This window comes from Solea senegalensis, unplaced genomic scaffold (assembly GCF_019176455.1).
Source record: "Solea senegalensis isolate Sse05_10M unplaced genomic scaffold, IFAPA_SoseM_1 scf7180000015117, whole genome shotgun sequence".
In the NCBI taxonomy this organism is placed as follows: domain Eukaryota; kingdom Metazoa; phylum Chordata; class Actinopteri; order Pleuronectiformes; family Soleidae; genus Solea; species Solea senegalensis.
Window position 1 is genome coordinate 9,931 of NW_025321227.1, and position 20,070 is coordinate 30,000.

Below are 20,070 nucleotides of genomic sequence, written 5' to 3' on the forward strand. Positions count from 1 at the left end.
TTCACATAAATGTCATGTGCTCATGTTTCTGCTGCACTGAACTAATGCTGATCAACACACACACACACACACGTTTCCTGTATTAATTAAAACAGAGAGGGAAATGTTATGATTTAAAAACCTCTGACTAATCTTAACAAATGTCACTCTGATGCTAATGGAGGGAGGAGTACAAACATTAGTTGGGAACACAGTGTTCTTTGATGGCAGCGGCCAATCAGATGCAGCTCAGAGGCTCTGTTGGTCCCGCCCCCTCTCTCCTCTCCTGTCACTTTACTGTGCAGCTCATGCAGAAGCAGCTGGGGATTACATCATCATCATCATCCCTGTCTGAGCAGCCGTGCAGAGATCCGCTCGTGTCTGGCAGTGCTTCATGACTGTTGCCATGGTTACCATGTCTCATCAGAACACAGGGAACAACGGAGTCTAATTTATATTGAATTTGCAATTTTTCTGACAAAAATAACCAGGATTTGTAAGAATATGCTTTAAAAAAAAGTTACTTTTACATTTGGGAAGATTCCATTTTCAATTTGATGGCATCTGTAGGCTCAAAATATGTATTTAATACACAACATTTTATAGTAAAAAACAGAAATCGTAAAGGAGGGAGGAGGTCCTGGATTGACTGGCTCCCCCTTGTGGCACGTCAATATAAAATAAATCCCATGACTAGCGCATGAAATGTTAATGAGCGTCTCCAGTCAGATGATCCTGTTCAATTCAATTATTCTACACCAGTGGTCGCCAACCACTACATCTTTGAAACATTCCCTGTAGATCCCGAATATAATAGAAATAATTACACAAATACATTACGACCGATTAATGTTCAGTTTTGCAAGCGCCTCTCTTTCTCTCTGTCTTACAAGGGCGAGAAAGCGCATTTTGTATGCGTCTTGATTTCAACCTACAACAGCTGCAACGAACGGCTTCTAGGTAAACAAACTAACATAAAGTGTGACTTACCGGTCGGCTACGGAAGCCGTTCGTGGCAGCTCTTGTAGGTTGAAATCAAGACGAACACATTAATAATTCATTCGTTACCACGAGAAAACAATTTTTGTTATATTGAGATAAAGAGATAATAAGTCGTTATCACGATATAACGGAACAATCCAGCGTAACAGGCGGCATTAAATTTACCAGTAAGATCTAAGATCGCAAAATGACAATATACGGCACTAGCAGGTGACGGCAAAGTTGTCAGCTGGCATGGCGGAGGCTCCGAGAAAGAAGTCGAAAACTTAGCATTTCCATGAGGAATGGGAGGAGGAATTTATTTTCACCATGGTGAAAGACAAGTGTGTTTGTATGCTGTGCCACCAAACTCTAGCGCTGTCTAAAAGAGGAAATCTTGAGTGGCACCACAACACCAACCACGGCAAATTCAAAGACAGTTTACCCGCTAAGAGCGCAATCCGCACTGGGAAAATTGCTGAGCTGAAAGCGGGGTTGAAGGCGCAGCAATCACTTTTCACAAAACCCGCTGCTCAAAATAAGTCTGCGACTGAAGCTTCATTCTGTATTAGTCACCTTTTGGCTAAACACAAGAAGCCTTTCACAGATGGCGATTTATTCAAGGAGGCAACGGCTCTCACCGCAGAGACGGTTTTCAACGGCTTCAAAAACAAAGACGACATCAAAACCGCGCTCCGCAGTGTCCAGCTTGGACCCAATACAGTGGCGAGGAGGGTCGAGGAAATGTCAGGGGACGTGGACCGACAAGTGCTACAAGACTTGTCACACTGGGAATATTTTTCACTACAGTTCGATGAATCCCTGGATGTAATGGACACAGCTCAGCTTGTTGTATTTGTCAGGATGGCGTTCCCGGACTCTACAACAAAAGAGGATCTCCTCACTCTTTTGCACTTAAAGGAGAGGACGAGAGGTGAGGATATTTACAACGTGTCCACGATAATGACATCCCGATTCAGAAACTGGTGGCAATTACCACTGATGGGGCCCCAGCGATGCGTGGTGTGTGCGCTGGATTTATTGCTCTGTGCCGTAATGACCATGATTTTCCTGACTTCGTGAATTATCACTGTGTCATTCACCAGCAGGCCTTGGCGGGGAAGGTTGTGAACTTTTCTCATGTTATGACTCTGGTGGTCAAACTGATCAACTCGATTAGAGCAAAAGCGCTTCAGCACCGCTTATTCAAGGCGTTATTGGATGAGCTCGATGCCGCATACGGAGACCTACTCCTCCACGCTGATGTCCAGTGGTTGAGTCGCGGCAAAGTGCTGCAGCGATTTGTTGATCTGCTGCCTGAGATAAAGACTTTTCTGGAGACAAGGAATGAGGAGCATGAGGAGTTGTCAGACGATAAGTGGCTGCTGGACCTGGGGTTTCTGACAGACTTGACGGCAAAACTGAACGCACTGAACAACGAGCTCTAGGGAAAAGACAGACACCTGCCCCACATGTAAGTGCAGTGAATGCGTTCAAGGCCAAACTTGGTGTTTGTAACACTCAACTGAAAAACGGGAGGCTGACACACTTTCCCAACTTGGAGAAGATGTCACAGGCCATTGGTGACAAGGACGCTTTTCACCCTGAACAGTACTGTGTTCACCTGGACAAGGAGGCAGCAGAGTTTAGTCAGCGTTTTGGTGAATTAGACGTCATGGAAGATGTTGCTGCATTCGTCTTAAACCCATTCCTGACCATTGATGTGGAACAAGTAGCAGCCAAATTTCAGCAGGTATTTGCTCTGCCTAGTGGGGTTGACATGGAGATAGTTGATTTGCAAAATGACATTGAGCTGAAAGTAAGATCAGGGGACAGTAACTTCTGGGGAATTGTCAGCAGGGAGAAGTTTCCCCTCCTCACCTCATGTGCACTAAGAGTGAGTGCCTACTTTGAAATGGCGTTTTCACAGATGAAGTACAGGAGCCGCCTTACTGACGAACACCTCACAGACTGTCTCAGACTAGCTGTCAGTAGCTATGAGCCAAACTACAAAGCACTCACACACAGTATGCAGTCACAGCCATCTCACTAACCTGGGTGAGTAACGTGCCAGTTTTGACACCTGGCAATGTGAAAAGTATAAAGATGACACTGACTGAGAATTTTGTTAAAACACAATTACAGTTCTATTTTAATAATACATTTTATTTGTGTGTATTTTCTAAAACGCTGCATGAAGCTTGAGTGGATAAGCATAGCACTGCATGTGATATGCTCACTGCTAGTGTGTTTTGTGCGTATGTGCCTTCTATGAACAAAATAATTACCTCATACAAAAGGAAACAGGTCACACCTTAATTTTTTGTGTTGGACATAAAGCTGTACTTGGCCTGATATACTTGATATGATCTGCTTGTGTACCATAAACAAAATACTGTACTCATATCAGTGGAAAATTCCACATTCCTTTTCTCATTGTGTTGTAATTAAATTGAAATTGAATTAACATAGAATTGAAGTTGATGTGAAGCATGGCCAGTTTGATAGGCTAGTTACAGTGTTTTCTTTGTTGCATTAATTTGAACGTTGGACCAAAGCATTTTATGTAATTCAAATACAATTAGCTTGAATAAAAGGCGTCGAGTTGGAAGTACAATCTGGGCTGTCTGTTTCTATCAACGCTTCAATAGGTAGATCTTGTCTCTCACCAAGGTGGAGGTCAGGGATCTTGGGCTTAAAAAGGTTGGAGACCACTGTTCTACACCATGATAACCTACTGTCGTCACTCATCATTAAGCCTCTTTCACAATAAATCAAAAAATCTGATTTTTAAAACACAGACGATCCCTAAATTGATTAATCTGTGGATTATTTTCTTGACTAGTCGATAAGTTTGGTCCATAAAATGTCAGAAAGTGTTGAGCAGTGTTTTCCACACCTCTAAATTATATTCTCCAATGTCTTGTTCTGTCCAAAAACCAACATTTTTTAGTTTAAATGATTTCTTTTTGATATATGGAGCAAAAAACCTGGAAAATATTCACATTTAAGAACATTTTTAATGATTAAAAACACTTATCACTCAATCATATTTGAAAATAAGACAGGATGAAAGAAATCCCAGGAAAGAGAAGCTCACTCCCCACACCAAAGTCCATAGAGAAAACCTGCTGAACTGCCTCTGCTTCGTTTTCAAACACTGACGTGATGAAATAACACATTTAAACTGAGTGACAACGCAGCAGCAGAGCAACACCTCCTGTGTGCTGGGATTTCAAAATCCATAGTTTTCTCTATGAGGTTTGGTGCAGGGAGAGTGAGCAGCTGACCAAACACACACACACACGCGTGAATCTAATCAACATGTGACGACAGCTGACTCAGCAAAACCAGGCTCATCCCTCAATCCTGACTCGTATACATTGAAAATATTCAACAGCATCAGACAAGGAATCTAAATTTAACTTCACTACACTTTAAAAGGAAAGAAACGGGGGGTGGCCGGGCAGAGTGTCCCTCAGTATCTATACAGCCAAGGGACAAAATGTACAGATGAGACATTTGGGTCAAAGTCAAGGACGACAGAAGATAAAGTCCAGTCCACAGACTGAGAGTCAACAATAAAACATGTTTGTATTTTAAGAAGGGGGGGGGGTCTATACATGGATAGATACAAATAAAAACACTTAATTCTCATGTCATTTTAAATTAAAGTGTAATTAACGTTCAAAAAACATGTCAGGTCAAACTCTAACGGAAGGAAAACAGTGAAAAAGGAGAAGGTCACTGAGTTTCTCTGTGTGTATGTTTACAGGGCACAAAATGTACAGATGACATGCCATGGACACGCCCCCCACTGGCAGCATGACGGAACTGCACGGGAACAATGCGTTCCTTATCTTTTCATATATATATATATACAAACATGTATGTATGTATGTATAGTCACCTTCACGTGCAAAATAAACGAGCAGAAACACGTTTATGATCAAGAAATGTTCACTTTTCTACTTAGTTCATTTCAATTTGTTTAAATTAAGTGATTTTTGCAGATTATACAGTTGCTAATTTATCACAAAAGTCAAGTTATTTTGATAAAAACATAGTAACATATATAGGTGTATATATATATACATATATTAACACATGTGACTAAATTGCTGTAAATGTGCGACGTCAAAATCAAGTGGAAAACATTTAAAAGAATGAAATCCTCGGAAATTCATGCAAAAGTCAAACAAATCACAGGTTTTCGCTTAAATCACATGATATTAAAAATAAATATCATCGAGTTCTATGGATAAAAAAGAGGGAGATGATTTAACTCCATGTTTAAGAGAAACATGATAAAAAATGTCAGTTTTTTTCGGGAGCATCTAAATCTGCACCGTCAACTTTAAAAAAAAAACTTCAGTCAAATAAAGACCCTTTAACAGTGTTTGTGAGCACGTGGTCTAAGTAAATAACGTGTGATTTGAGTTTTAAACAAAAAAACAAACAAAGCAAAGTCTCAGATCCATGTTTTTCTCCTTTACGTCACTTTTCATTCTTTACGTTGATTTTTCTTTGCGTTAAAAAAGTGCATAAACGGCGTTTTTCTTACCTGGAGCAACAACAGCTGACACTGACCCTGGTTCTGGTCCTGGTCCTGGACCAGGTTTCAGGACGCCTGCAGTGCGGTAAAGTGCAGAGTATTATGGTATGGAGAGACGTGTTTGAGTCTCTATATGGAGCCGGGCCGTGTGTATGGTACAGGCACGGGGGGGGTGGGGCCGCAGCACAAAGCATGTGCATGTGAAGCACATAGATGGACCCCACGTCTGCGTGGAATGAGCTCGTCCACGTCTCGAGCTGCTGCTGCGGGAACATTTTGTCTTTTTACTCCACACACACACACACACAGGTCTTTGTTATGTATATTATTCAGGTGAAAACATGTGTGTGTTTAGATTTAAACATTATACTTTTGTATTTCTTAAAAAAAAAACACTTTTTTAAATCATTTAAACTAAAGAAGAGAAGCAAATTTCTGATGAAAATCTTAATGTTTGGGAAAAAAATCTGTTCTTTAAACACACGTTCAGTGTTTGTGGTGAATTACTCGTATACTGTATAATGAAAATGTTAATTGTTTGGAAAGAAGTAGAAATGTTTATGTCAAACATTTGTCAAATGTGTAACAATAACTGAACACTTGTGAATTTGAAGAGTTTGAAAGAAGCTGCGACGCTTGCACATGTGGAAGTCTGATGTCTGAAGTGTTTCAAATCATTTGACCTTTACGTTTTCTTTTAAATAAAGAAAAAGTAGTGATGGACAGATGAAGCTTGATGAAGCATTGCAAAAATATCAGTTGGCATGAATTTGAAGTGTCTGGCATTTTGCCTGTGAATAAAACTGTCAGCAAAATAAAGAAGTATGCAAAACATGTATATTGTAGTGATGGCAGTATACTGTGTATAAATATACTGGTAGTATGGAAAATGCTGAATGCTGACTTGATGTGCTGCATGACTAGCCGTTCGAAGCATTTCATGAGGATGGGAGTGAGTGCGATCGGACGGTAGTCGCTGTAGCTGGAGGGAGACGACTTCTTCGGGACCGGGATGATGGTGGTGACTTTGAGGCACGTGGGGACAACAGCCTCAACACAACAGTCTCAGCGAGGAGTTGAAGATGTCGATGAAGACATCTGTGAGCTCCTCAGCACAGTCTCTCAGGACACGACCAGGAATGTTGTCAGGACCCTGGGCTTTCCATGGGTTTGTCCTTCTGAGGGATCGCCTCACACTATCTGGGGATAGCGTCAACAGCTGGTCGTCAGGAGGTGGTGGGGTCTTCTGTGCCGGGGTGCTGTTGTCTGCCTCAAAGCAAGCGAAGAACTCGTTCAGCTGGTTCAGCAGAGAGGTGGAGCTGTCGCAGGTCTGCGGAGAGGGCTTATAGTCCGTGATGGTCTGCATCCCTTGCCACAGGTTCCTGGTCTCTCTGCTGTCGTTGAAGCGGTCAGCAATCCTCCTGGAGTACTCCCTCTTGGCCATCCTGATGCCTTGTGACAGGTTGGCCTTGGCTGTCCTCAGGCCCATCTCGTCTCCTGCTTTGAAGGCAGCGTTCCGAGCTCTCAAGAGCCTGTGGACTTCACCTGTCAGCCATGGCTTCTGGTTGGCCCGAATGGAGATGGTTCTGGTGACCGTGACATCGTCCATGCACTTCCACATGTAGGAAGTAACGGTCTCTGTGTACTCCTGGAGGTCTGTGGTGTTGTTGTAAGTGGTTGCTTGTCTGAACATGCTCCAGTCAGTGGTGGAGAAGCAGTCCTGGAGTGCCTCTGAAGACCCCTCAGGCCACATGCGAATCTGCCTTGTAGCTGGTTTGCTGACTTTGACCAGCGGCCTGTATGCTGACATTAGCATAACTGTAGTGTGGTCTGAGGCCCCAAGGTGGGGGAGGGGACGAGGTTTGTAGGCACCTTTGTGTGTGGTGTAGACATTGTCCAGGATATTGTTTCCTCGTGTTGGGAAGTTGATATGTCCGTGGAGTTGTGGAAACACACTCTTGGGATTGGCGTGGTTGAAATCCCCAGCCAGGATGAGGAAGGCATCTGGATGGGCTGTCTGCTGATCACGTTGATGATGTGCTGGTGGAGTTCTTGCAGTGCCTCTCTCCTGTTGTTGTTGGAGCCAGGGGGGATGTATATTGCCACCAGTAGTATGACATTAAATTCCCTTGGCAGGTAGAATGGCCGGCATTTAATAACCATAAACTCCACCAGTGATGAGCAGTGTTTGAAGACCACAATAGCATCGCGGCACCATGCATCGTTGATGTAAACACAGAGTCCCCCGCCGGGAGTCTTCCCCCCTCGACGAGCGCTCTGTCCGCCCGGTAGTCTGTCGGGCTAGTTGAATGGCACAGTCCAGGACGCTGTCGTTAAGCCATGTTTCCACAAACACAAAGTGTGAAGTTGTGCGTAGTAGACGGATGTAGTCCAGTTTGTTTTCCAGCAAGCGTACGTTCGCCAGTGTGATGTAGGGAGAGCTGGCCGATGAGGGCTAGCTGCTAGCCTAGCCTGGATACCTCCGCGCTTTCCCCTCTTCTGCTTCCTCATACACCGCTTGTGGCGCTTCCACTGTGGGCTGGTTGCAGTAGTGGGGGTCGGCGGCTGAGCAGGCCTCTGCAGCAGACCGCAGCCGGGTAGCTCTTCCGCGTCTGCTGGGTTTATGTCTGTGAATGTGGTTCTGCTGATGGCGAGCAGAAACTCACAGGAGTATGTGCGCCTTGGGTTTGCTGGACGTAATAGAGACGAACATATGCACGTAGGTGCACAACACAAAAAACATAAAAACACCGGGAGAGAGAGAGAGCTGCATGTCCATGTTGACAAAGTGAATTCGTAACAGCTGGTCGTATAGCTGCATGAAAACGAAAACCGAGCACTGCCGTTTTTGAGTCCACTTCCATTGTCCTTTCTGTTGGCCAAGAGGGGCAAACGCAAATGTTTTGGGACTTGCCGGCATTTTGGGATTTGCCGGTGTTTTGGAACTTGTTGGTGTTTTTGAACTTGCCGGTATTTGGGGATTTGTCAGTGGGAAAATATTCCTCTGCATTTTGACCCATCCTAGAATTAGGAGCAGTGGGCTGCCACACTGAGTGGCACCCGGGGAGCATTGGGGGGTTGGGTACCTTGCTCAGGGGTACCCCAGCCCTTTTTTTTGGCATTTGAACCGGCGACCTTCTGGTAACAAGTCAAGTTCCCTTTCCACTTGGCCACGGGCTGCCCCCTATGCAGCTCGTTTCTCCTTCTGCATGTGTTTTGGGTCGTTGCAGTGCGTTTGCCCCTGTGGGCCACCGTAGATACTATAATTTGTTTATTGAGTTTAAGTCACAATTCTGAGATTCATTTTTTTTAAATCTCATACATCTGACCTTTTTTTAAAAATCACAGAATTCTGGCTTTAATCTGAGAATTTTTAGGTTTTATCTCAGAATACTGACTTTTTTTAATATTTCTTTTAATGCACTTTTAAAAAGTGTCCTCAGCTGAGTTTGTAATTGTGTAGTCCTACCCTTCAGGTTCCTCCTGGTGTCATTTTTTCATCCTGGCATTTGCACACGTGGACTAGCATCTAACGAGTGGCCTGTTCTGTTCTGTATGTGTTTACTGTCTGGTAACGTAGAGCATGAACACTGCACTTTCTCTGCAGATTCAGGAATGCACAAAGTCCTGCACAAAGATTCACAGAAATGTACGTTGATAGTGTTGATATTAATCCAAAATTACATTTATATTCATATTATATATGAAATGTATTCATTAATACATTTCATTCATATTTAACTGAATAAATACTTACTTAAGTCACATTGTAAAACAGATACAAAGTTCAATGAATAAAGTGAACAGCCGAGTAATCAGTCATCATCAATCAGTCATGTTTCTTTAAATGTTTCAAAACAAACCGTGTCATAGTTGACCCACTTTCACAAGTGAGTCATCGCTGAGCGAGCAGTGCCCTCTGGTGGTGCAACACCACAATAACATGAAGAGATTTTGACACTGTGGAAGACAAAAAAAAGTCAGAATTCTGAGGTAAAGAGCCCGAATTGTGCGATTAAAGTCAGGATTTCAACATTACTGTCATTTATAAAAGCTCTCAAATTGATTGAGATGTTCAATGTACTTTGACATTACAATATAACATGTATAAGCTGTATGTTAATATTACAATATAACATGTATAAGCTGTACGTTAACGTCACAATATAACATGTATAAGCTGTATGTTGACATTACAATATAACATGTATAAGCTGTACGTTAACGTCACAATGTAACATGTATATGTTAACGCCACAATATACATGTATAAGCTGTATGTTAACGTCACAATGTAACATGTATAAGCTGTATGTTAACGTCACAATATAACATGTATAAGCTGTATGTTGACATTTCAATATAACATGTATAGGCTGTATGTTGACATTACAATACAACATGTATAAGCTGTATGTTGACATTACAATATAACATGTATAAGCTGTATGTTAACATTACAATATAACATGTATAGGCTGTATGTTGACATTACAATGTATAAGCTGTATGTTGACATTACAATATAACATGTATAAGCTGTATGTTGACATTACAATATAACATGTATAAGCTGTATGTTAACGTAATATAACATGTATAAGCTGTATGTTGACATTACAATATAACATGTATAGCTGTATTACATACAATATAACATGTATAGGCTGTATGTTGACATTACAATATAACATGTATAAGCTGTATGTTGACATTACAATATAACATGTATAGGCTGTATGTTAATACAATATAACATGTATAGCTTACAATGTATAAGTTGATGTTGACATTACAATATAACATGTATAAACTGTATGTTGACATTACAATATAACATGTATAAGCTGTATGTTAACGTCACAATATAACATGTATAAGCTGTATGTTGACATTACAATATAACATATATAGCTGTATGTTGACATTACAATGTATAAGCTGTATGTTGACATTACAATATAACATATATAAGCTGTATGTTGACATTACAATATATGTATAAGCTGTATGTTAACGTCACAATATAACATGTATAAGCTGTATGTTGACATTACAATATAACATGTATAAGCTGTATGTTGACATTACAATATAACATGTATAAGCTGTATGTTAACGTCACAATATAACATGTATAAGCTGTATGTTGACATTACAATATAACATGTATAAGCTGTATGTTGACATTACAATATAACATGTATACAGTGACAGGCTGCTTCGCCTGTGGTGTGTCCTTCCTTCCTGCTGCCGTCAGACACTTCACATTTTGTCCTGTGCAGAGGACTAATAAAGGATTATCTTATATTATGATGTATAATGTATTTCAATGAAAAACAACACTTACTATGTCATTTTAATTCTAATTCATTACAAACAAATGTGCAGTGCAGTAATAAAATCAATGAGTTTTCATTGTAATAAATATTTACACATGTAAACATATAGAACAGAACAGCTTTACATACACACATAGTACCACAACTGAATATAATATAATAAATATAATAGATAATCATTATTATTTTCATTATTATTATTAATAATACTATTATTACTAGAATAGAATATACTGTGTATAATGGAATACAATATGTGAAATGATCTTTCTGCCATAACCCCAAGCTTCAAGTGAAGCCTCCACTCTTCCGGGCTGGTAGCCCATGGCGAGAGGTGATTGGTTTTCGCAATTCTCGGTGAATTCTTGGTACTATATGAGTACACCTGGAGTACACACTCACCAAGTACAGAGTACACAAGTACTTTAAAAATAATATAAATCCGTACAAATATATACTAATAAATATATGTATCTATATACATATATATGTTTATATATACTTTATTTATTGTTATTGTTATTAGTAGTAGTAGTAGTAGTAGTTTTTTTAGTTAATTAGTAGTACATATATAATTTAGATAACTGGGAAATTTAGGAGGGGAGATCGGAGCCTGACCCGACACCCCGGGTCAGTAGGTGGCGGTAATTCCCCATAATGTCGGTGGCCAGCCGCTGTTAAAAACCAAGAAGAAGAAGCTAAAGAAGCTAAAGAAGCAAACAATCAAACAATTTCAGTGAAGTGTTTCGTTTAATTTGCTTTAAAACGCGAACATGTCGCACGCAGCGGACACGTTTCCTCTTCACGAGCGCCATCAGCGTCTACGGGAGCTGACGGAGTTCACCGAAAACTGCCGGAAACAGATAAACGACATTTATGAAACGCTGGGATGGTCGCCGGACTACCAGCAGGTGAGCTAGCCTTTAGCTTCAGAACGTGGTTTTATTTTAATCAAAGTCTGGCCAATTCAAACAGATTCAGCACAAAGACTGCGGTCAGAAATTTAAATTCAGGCCTGGGAAAAATTAACTGGACTAAAACGCCGTATAGGGACTGTTAGAGAACTGTTCATGTTTTCTGTGTTTTAAACTGAAATGTATCCGTTTTAATGAGTTCTGGATTACTTGGAGCATAGAAACCAGAAAACATTCACATTTATGAAGTTGGGATTAAGACGTTAAAATGAACGAGTGCAGGTGAATGTTGTTGTTGTTGTTGTTGTTGTTGTTGTTGTGTGTGTGTGTGAGCAGAGAAAGAAGGTGTGCAGTTGTGTTCTTTTTCTCCTCAGGAAGTGATGGAGCAGTGTCCCTACGACCCCGGGCACAGAGTCCCAGGCAGCAGCATGGACAGACACAAAGGATCGTGCCTCCTCACAAAGATGGGCTACTCTGCTGAAGAGCAGGTACAAACAAACACCGCAGAGATGTGGGCACGTCTGTGGTCTCCACCAAACGCAGGGTTTACTAAAGCACAACTAAAGCCTTAGGAAGGACTTGCTCGTGTGCAACTTGTACTTTACTGTTTCCGGTTCATTTGTTTTCATGATCTGAACGTGATCTCCGTGTGCTGCAGGTGGCGATGTACGATCCCTCTGTGTGTTATGAGAACAGCAGCGTCACAAGCTTCCACATGGGTGAGTTTGGTTCACTGAAACAACGCTGATGTGTTTGTCCGTCCAGGCCCACCGTACTCATGTCTTCTCTTCATGCAGACAAGTCCACTCAGCACCAGGTGATTCTCCAGGCGCGAGCTGCTGCACCGCTCATGAGGATGGAGGGAGTTTTCTGGCAAGGTGTGACCTCGCATCACCTCGCGTCACCTCGTGCCACCTCGTGTGACCTCATGTCACTTGACCCCACACACGTTGTACTGTCCACAGTGTCCGTCCGTCTGTGTGTCAGTCACTCCTGAATCAAATCCACTTCAGATTAAAAACACGTCCTAATTTTAACTACATGAGTAATCCATTCCACCCAACATGGTAATCTCAAGACATGCACTTGAATAATCTCATTGTGGCCACTGAAATAATTGGATCACATAAACTAACATAATCTGATTCAAACCACTGAATTAATCTGCAACTCAGGATTGTTCTCATAATCCATTCATCTGACAATGGTTTTTCTCGATGAATCGAGTGATCGTTTGGTCCATAAAATGTCAGAATGATTTCTTTGTTATCTGGAGCAAAGAAACCAGAACATGTTCACATTTAAGAAGCTGAACAATCAGAAAAACACTCAAACTGATTAATTGATTGTCAAAATAGTTGACGATCAATTTAGTAATCGATTAATCGAGTAGTTGTTTCAGCCCTAGGTCGCAGTAACACGTAATCGATCTGAGCATGTTATATGTGTAGTGATGACTGTACTTAAGTGAAGTGTTTATCACTTGTGCCTAACACATTTGACACTGGCCGCAAACCATTATTTTTTTTTTTTTCCATTCCACAATTGTGGGACTTGAAACGGTAAATTAACTTATGTTATTTCATTATCGTTAACATTTCACGTCCTATTTAGAGACCAAGGCGATAAATACGTCAAAAAGCTTTGACGCTCTTGTTTTTGAGTCCATCTTTGGATCCACATACTTTTTCTCAAGCATGAGCGACATACAATCCAAATATTGCTTTATTTATTTCAGTGTAGGTTGAGTTTTGATTTCACTTATTTTCCACAAACAATGGAATGAAATCTGTGTGAAAGCAGAAATGAAATGTCAACAGTTTTCTTTTTGTAGTTCTTAAATTTCATAAATGCAACACATAGAAAACATATCTATAGAAAACCTGTGCACCTTTACTCTTCTTCGATGTTTTTCAAAATAAAATGTGAGACTCATATACAGCTGATGATTCTGTTCTCCACCACCAGGTCAGTACTCGGGTCAGCCCGTGGACGTGCCTCAGAACCACAAACGCGCCGTGTGTGACCTCACTGGCAGACAGGAAGCCGAGGCGTCTAACAACGACGACCTCTACGTGGACTTGGTGTCCAAACTTCGGAGAGGTGAAACTTTTCTCTTTGTTTCACCTGCCTGAGGTGGTCGCGGCGTCGCACTGTGGTGACGTGGTTTTCTACGCGACCTGTAAAGCAGTTGTTTTGTCCACAGATGACGGTCAGAACCAACCCAAGACTCATCTGGAGCTGATGGCAGAGATGAGGGACTACAAGAGGCGGCGTCAGTCCTACCGAGCCAAGAACGTTCACATCACCAAGAAGTCCTACACTGAGGTACCTGGTCTGCTGCTGCCCTCATGTGGTCACTTTGTGTCACTGACGTCAGATACTTTTACAAACACACTTAAAGTGAACTATGTGTTTCCTGGGAAACGTCATTTAAACACAGGGATGTCACAGTAGAATAAAGTCCTTTACTGTGTCAATAAATGCAGAGAAAACACTCTGTCGGGGAGCGTGTTAACGTTTGTGAGCTGAGCCCACAGTGCAGGTTCTTTCTTGTTGAATTCAAGTTGAAATGGTTGCTCTGTAGGTGATCAGAGAGGTCATCAATGTCCACTCAGAGGAGCTCAGCAGGCAGTGGAGAGCAGACGAGGAGGAGGAGCAGCAGCAGGAGGAGGAGGAGTTTACACGCTCTGAACATTCCTCACACAGGTAGAAAATAAACCAACAATGTCCAACTATAGATCAATAAAACCACTTAAAAATCCACTTATAGTTCCAAATGTTTGTTTTGTAAAAGAAGTGAACGAGGTGAGTTGTCGTGTTGTTTACGTGATTGACTTTTTATCGCACGTCTGTTGCAGCGTGATGTTATCGGTAATCTGCGTTTTTTTTTGTTTGCCAGGCGTCGGAGATCGCCGTCGTCGGAGTCTCGCACCTCTCGCAGCCGACGCCGACACAGCCGCGAACAAAGTCAAGAGTCAGAGAGCAAGAAGAAGAAAAGAGAGAGAAAGAAGGAGAGGTACAATGTTCCCCTGTTCATTCAAACCATTCATCCTTTTACTGGATTATAAACTATCACTTACTTTAGTGGATTAATGGATTATGAACTATCACTTACTTTAGTGGATTAATGGATTATAAACTATCACTTACTTTAGTGGATTAATGGATCATATTCTGTCACTTAAATAGATTAATGGATTATAAACTATCACTTTGGTGGATTAATGGATTATAAACTATCACTTTGGTGGATTAATGGATTATAAACTATCACTTTAGTGGATTAATGGATTATAAACTATCATTTACTTTAGTGGATGGATTATAAACTATCACTTTAGTGGATTAATGGATCATATGCTGTCACTTTAGTGGATTAATGGATCATATGCTCTCACTTAAGTGGATTAATGGATTATAAACTATCACTTTTGTGGATTAATGGATTATAAACTATCACATTAGTGGATTATAAACTAACACTTATGGTTTTTTTCCATATTCATTAAAGAAAATTTAAAGTAATTTTTTTATGTTTGTTTTCTCACTTGATTTTAGGCTCAAATATAAAAAACAAGATTGTGACAATGTCTATGTGGAAATGTAATTCATGTGTTTGGCTCCATGCTAACTGCATGCTAACTGAAGGTGGTGAATTTACAACAACACAGAAACGGTGAAGTTTTGATAATCTTGTGTTTATTAATCTTCCAAAATGCAGGGATTCCCGTTCCCCCAGCAACCAGCGCCACGAGCGAAAGAGGAAGAAAAAGAAGAAGAAAGAGGAGAGGGACAAAGACTGATGATGATGAGGAAGATGAAGGTCACGGCGACCTTCAGGGATCAGAACATCAAAGCCGAGGGACTTTTGTAAGAAAATGAATGAGAGAGAAAAACATGAACATTTTTTGTGCTGTGTTTTACAGTGTAACTCTCAGACAGACTCCGCCCACTTCTGTCTGATTGGCTGAGAGTGATTTCTGATGGCAGATGACTTGGAATGTCAGACAGGTGTCACAGCCGGGTGGTCTCCTGGTTCAGTTCTGGTCCTGGACGATCATTGGTCATCTTGTGCTGCCTGAGCTGGAATGATGGAGCCATGGCTGCCACGTTGCCATGGTAACACCATTGTCTCTGTAACGTGGTTTTACATGAAGCATTTCCTGTTCCTGTGAAATCACAATAAAGACGTTGTGTTCAGAATCGTGATCGTCGTGTGTTTTCATTGGTTCCTGTTAAAGGAGAGTGTGTCCTGTAGCCTCTGGAGGGCGCTCTGCTCAAAATGGAATATTTCCAGAGAGACGTCTTGAAGGCGGAACTGTTGTCAATCAGACGTCTTGAAGGCGGGACTGTTGTCGGCACAGACTGGATCTGCTATAGTTTCTTTTATGTTGGTGAAACGTTGGTAAATCTGCTGCCCTCTAGTGCCTGCACCGCAGAATGGTGAGTGAAGCCTTTGACAACTGCTGGGATAACTGCTTAAAGTGGGTGGATTCATTGTTTATAGTGGGTGTGGTCATTGTTTGGAGTGGGCGTGATGAAATGTGAATATTTGTCACAACCAAACATGTAGAATTGTCCTCGTAATATTCCGACTTTATTGTCGTTCTGTTCCGACATTTCTCTTCAGCTGAGCATGAAGCACAGAAAATGTTCAAAAATACTCCACACCAGATGTTGCAGCGTGTGAATGAGTGTGAGAGATGGATGAATGGGTGAAAACTGAAGTGAAAAGCAGCTCATCGAGGGTTAGAAAAGCCCTATATAAATACAGACCATAATACCAACTCTTTTTGTGATGGTAATGTAGCGCAGATACATACATGTTGTAGCAAAGTATTTGTACTTGGTTACATTCCAACACTGGTTCAAAGTCTTTAAAAACATGGAAATTAATTTCTCTGCTCACTCTGCTTTTCTGCCTCAGGTATTTCTCACCACGCTGACGAAAAGAGACCAGGATCCCATCAGAGCCTGGGAACCTGACGGGTCCTGGTCTCAGGACAGAGAGCAGCAGACAGGATCCCGTCAGAGCCTGGGAACCTGACGGGTCCTGGTCTTAGGACAGAGAGAAGCAGAGAGCAGAGGGGGAAACATCATCTGTGTCCTGAAAGCATCCGCTGCAGGTTCTGATTCTGCAGAACCATGGCAGCCTCCAGTGACCAGGTAAGAACCAGCTGACCCAGAACATTGTGAATGTGGTCGTGATGTTTTTGAGTGGGAATGTAACGTTCACTTTTGCACTATTGCGATATATCGGCAGAATGTGCGACATCATACGTCTTTAAGTGTAAATATTTGGTATTTCCTGTTTCCTCTGGTTTATTATTGACTCTGACATCAGGAGGAAGATGGACTTTAATGTAAGTGATGAACATCTGTGGGGTTATTGATTTAAGTCCAAACAAACACTCGATGATTACTTCTTTTCTTTTTTTGACGGATCAAATCAAATGTTTCATGACGTGTAGGCGACGGTGAGAATCTGATCTCCTACAAGTTTACAAAACTGTGACACAAACTCAAATTTCTTGAGTTGTAATCATTTAATCTGTAGAAAAGTTTCTTGTTTTAAGTAAAAGAATCTGACGATGGTTTTAAGTTCATTTATTACATTAAAAAACCTGTAAATCTGCAGCTACTTTCACACTCTGATGTTTCTGAAAAACCAGACAAAAGTATTTGTTTGACTGATGAAGATGAAGTTAAGAATGTCTTAAATTGACACACACACACACACACACATAAATCTGTGACAGTGAGCTGTACTCCTGTATTTAACACTAACCATAGTTTTCGCTTGTTGCTGATCATTAAAGTGTAAAGTGTCATATCTTTTCTTTCCATGACATTCTCCGTAAACCGAGGTTTCCTTTCTTGAGTGTGTGTTTGCAGCCTGCTCACAGGAGGAAGACTTGAGGAATGTGAGAGGAGTTTGAGAAAAGCTGTGTTTGTCCTCCTCTCACTATCTGAGCCAGACTGTCTCACACAAACCACAGATGACAGAAGACTTGTGTCATAACAACTGTTACATGTTCACGTCTTTGTCTCACTGTTCTCCAACATGAAGTTTGTCTTTGTTTTGATGGACTTTCAGACATGTGAAGAAAGAAGGAACAATAGTGTTACTAATGCCATGATTGTGTCTCTCACAGACGGGGTTTGTCGTGTTGCTGCTGTGTGTCGTCTTCTGTCTCTGCCAAGAAGAATATTCTGGAAACCAGTCAGGTCAGAGTCTGTGCTCACTTGTCTCATCTCATATCGTCTCATCAACACAAAACTGCAGCCACTGAACTAAAGACTCCGTTAATAAACCCTAACACAACTTTACAACTCTGCCTCACTGTGACACACACACACTCTCTCTCTCACACACACACACACTCACTCTCACATACACACACTCACTCACTCACACACACACACATACCGCACACTCTCTCTCCACACACACACCTCACACACTGCTCACCTCTCACACTCACTCACTCACTCACTCACTCACTCACTCACTCACTCACACACACACACACACACACACTCACCCACACACCGCACACACACACTCACTCACTCACTCACTCTCTCACACACACACACACACTCTCACACATACACTCATTCACTCTCTCACACACACATACACACACACTCAATCACTCTGTCACACACACTCACTCACTCTCACACACACACACACACTCACTCACTCACACACACACACACACACACACACACAACACTCACTCTCTGTCACACACACTCACTCCTCTGTCACACATACACATACACACACATACACACTCACTCACTCACTCTCACACACACACTACACACTCACTCTCACACACACACACTCACTCCACACACACACTCTCTCTCTCACTCACTCACTCCTCACTCTCTGTCACACACACTCCTCTCACACTCTCACTCACTCACTCACACACACATACACACTCACTCACTCTCTCACACACACACTAACTCACACACACTCACTCACACACACACTCTCACTCCTCACTCTCTCACACTCTCTCACATACTTCTCTCTCACTCACACACACTCACACTCTCTCACTCACACACACTCTCTCTCACACACACATACTCACTCTCTCTCACTCACACTCTCACACACCTCACACTCACACACACTCACACTCTCTCACTCTCTCTCTCACTCACACACACTCACACTCCTCACACACACTCACACTCACTCTTCTCTCACACACACTCACTCACTCACTCTCTCACACACACACACACACTAACTCCTCTCTCACACACACACTCTCACTCACCCACACACTCTCTCACTCACTCTCTCTCTCACATACTCACTCTCTCTCACTCACCTCTCTCATACACACGCCACCTCTCTCACACTCACTCTCTCACATACTACACTCTCTCACACACGCACACTCCACCTCACTCACACCTCACACACACTCTCTCACTCACACACACTCTCTCACATACTCACTCTCTCTCACTCACACTCTCTCACACACACGCACACTCACACTCTTACACACTCACGCACACACACAGACGTGATCATGTTCTTAAAGATGTCGCAGATTTCACGAGGACAGTCTTTAGTAAATCTCTCAGGTGTAACCGTCAGTAAAGTGACATGATCATAACATGCATTTCCTCTTTATTTTAAACACCTGTCCAGGTGAGGATCACACCTTTGAAGGCTCCGTCGTCGTCGACGCCTACAACAACATGGCCTCACGTGCACCAGGTGAGACCTGGGACCAGGTCCTTTCTGACCTGTAATGAGTGTTCAGACACGTCCTAACTGTGGCTTTGACCTCCGTGTTCCTCCAGAGACGACGCGCCGCCATGACGGGGGGCATCGACCCGAGGAGGGCGACTATGACCCGTACACGCCAGTCATCCCCACCCGGGTCACCATGATCACAGAGGACACCATCCCTTACGTGACTATCGCCGAGTCCCACTACGCCAAAGAGGACATGGAGATGATGCAGGTGAGACTTTTCCTCTTCATCCCACATCCCGTCCTGTATCAGACCGTGCTGATTTACACATACACACGAATGGAGAAACTGAAAAAAGTTATGTTCAGAACATAGCTTTTTGTTCTGCAACCGCTTCTTTCACCTAAATCAAAGATGTGATAAATATTACGTTTTTTAAACAATCACAGTTTAAGTTTTGCACGTGTTCAGATTTTATAATGAGTGTGTGTTGCGCCGTGATGAGAATAATGACTAAACTCTTCTCAGACAGTTTCTAAACAAACACGTCACTG

The 20,070-nt window shown here is 42.0% G+C and overlaps 2 protein-coding genes across 2 annotated transcripts in view; both read left to right on the plus strand.

Moving 5' to 3' along the window:
* Window positions 1-11,525: 11,525 nt before the first annotated feature.
* On the plus strand, window positions 11,526-15,977 carry snrnp48 (small nuclear ribonucleoprotein 48 (U11/U12)). The gene is made up of 9 exons (XM_044017148.1): window positions 11,526-11,768; window positions 12,146-12,259; window positions 12,430-12,490; window positions 12,569-12,649; window positions 13,740-13,874; window positions 13,978-14,099; window positions 14,359-14,480; window positions 14,674-14,790; window positions 15,496-15,977. Exons 1-9 carry the CDS (start codon window positions 11,631-11,633, stop codon window positions 15,575-15,577), a joined length of 972 nt encoding a protein of 323 aa, XP_043873083.1. The 5' UTR covers window positions 11,526-11,630; the 3' UTR covers window positions 15,578-15,977.
* zgc:113232 (uncharacterized protein LOC541546 homolog) overlaps window positions 15,826-20,070 on the plus strand; it is a 17,077-nt gene continuing 12,832 nt past the window's right edge. Inside the window, exons 1-6 of the mRNA XM_044017147.1 lie at window positions 15,826-15,893; window positions 16,016-16,217; window positions 16,702-16,940; window positions 17,930-18,002; window positions 19,468-19,536; window positions 19,623-19,786. Coding sequence (XP_043873082.1) covers window positions 16,920-16,940; window positions 17,930-18,002; window positions 19,468-19,536; window positions 19,623-19,786 — 327 coding nt within the window. The 5' untranslated portion in view covers window positions 15,826-15,893; window positions 16,016-16,217; window positions 16,702-16,919. The remainder of the gene's footprint in view (window positions 15,894-16,015; window positions 16,218-16,701; window positions 16,941-17,929; window positions 18,003-19,467; window positions 19,537-19,622; window positions 19,787-20,070) is intronic.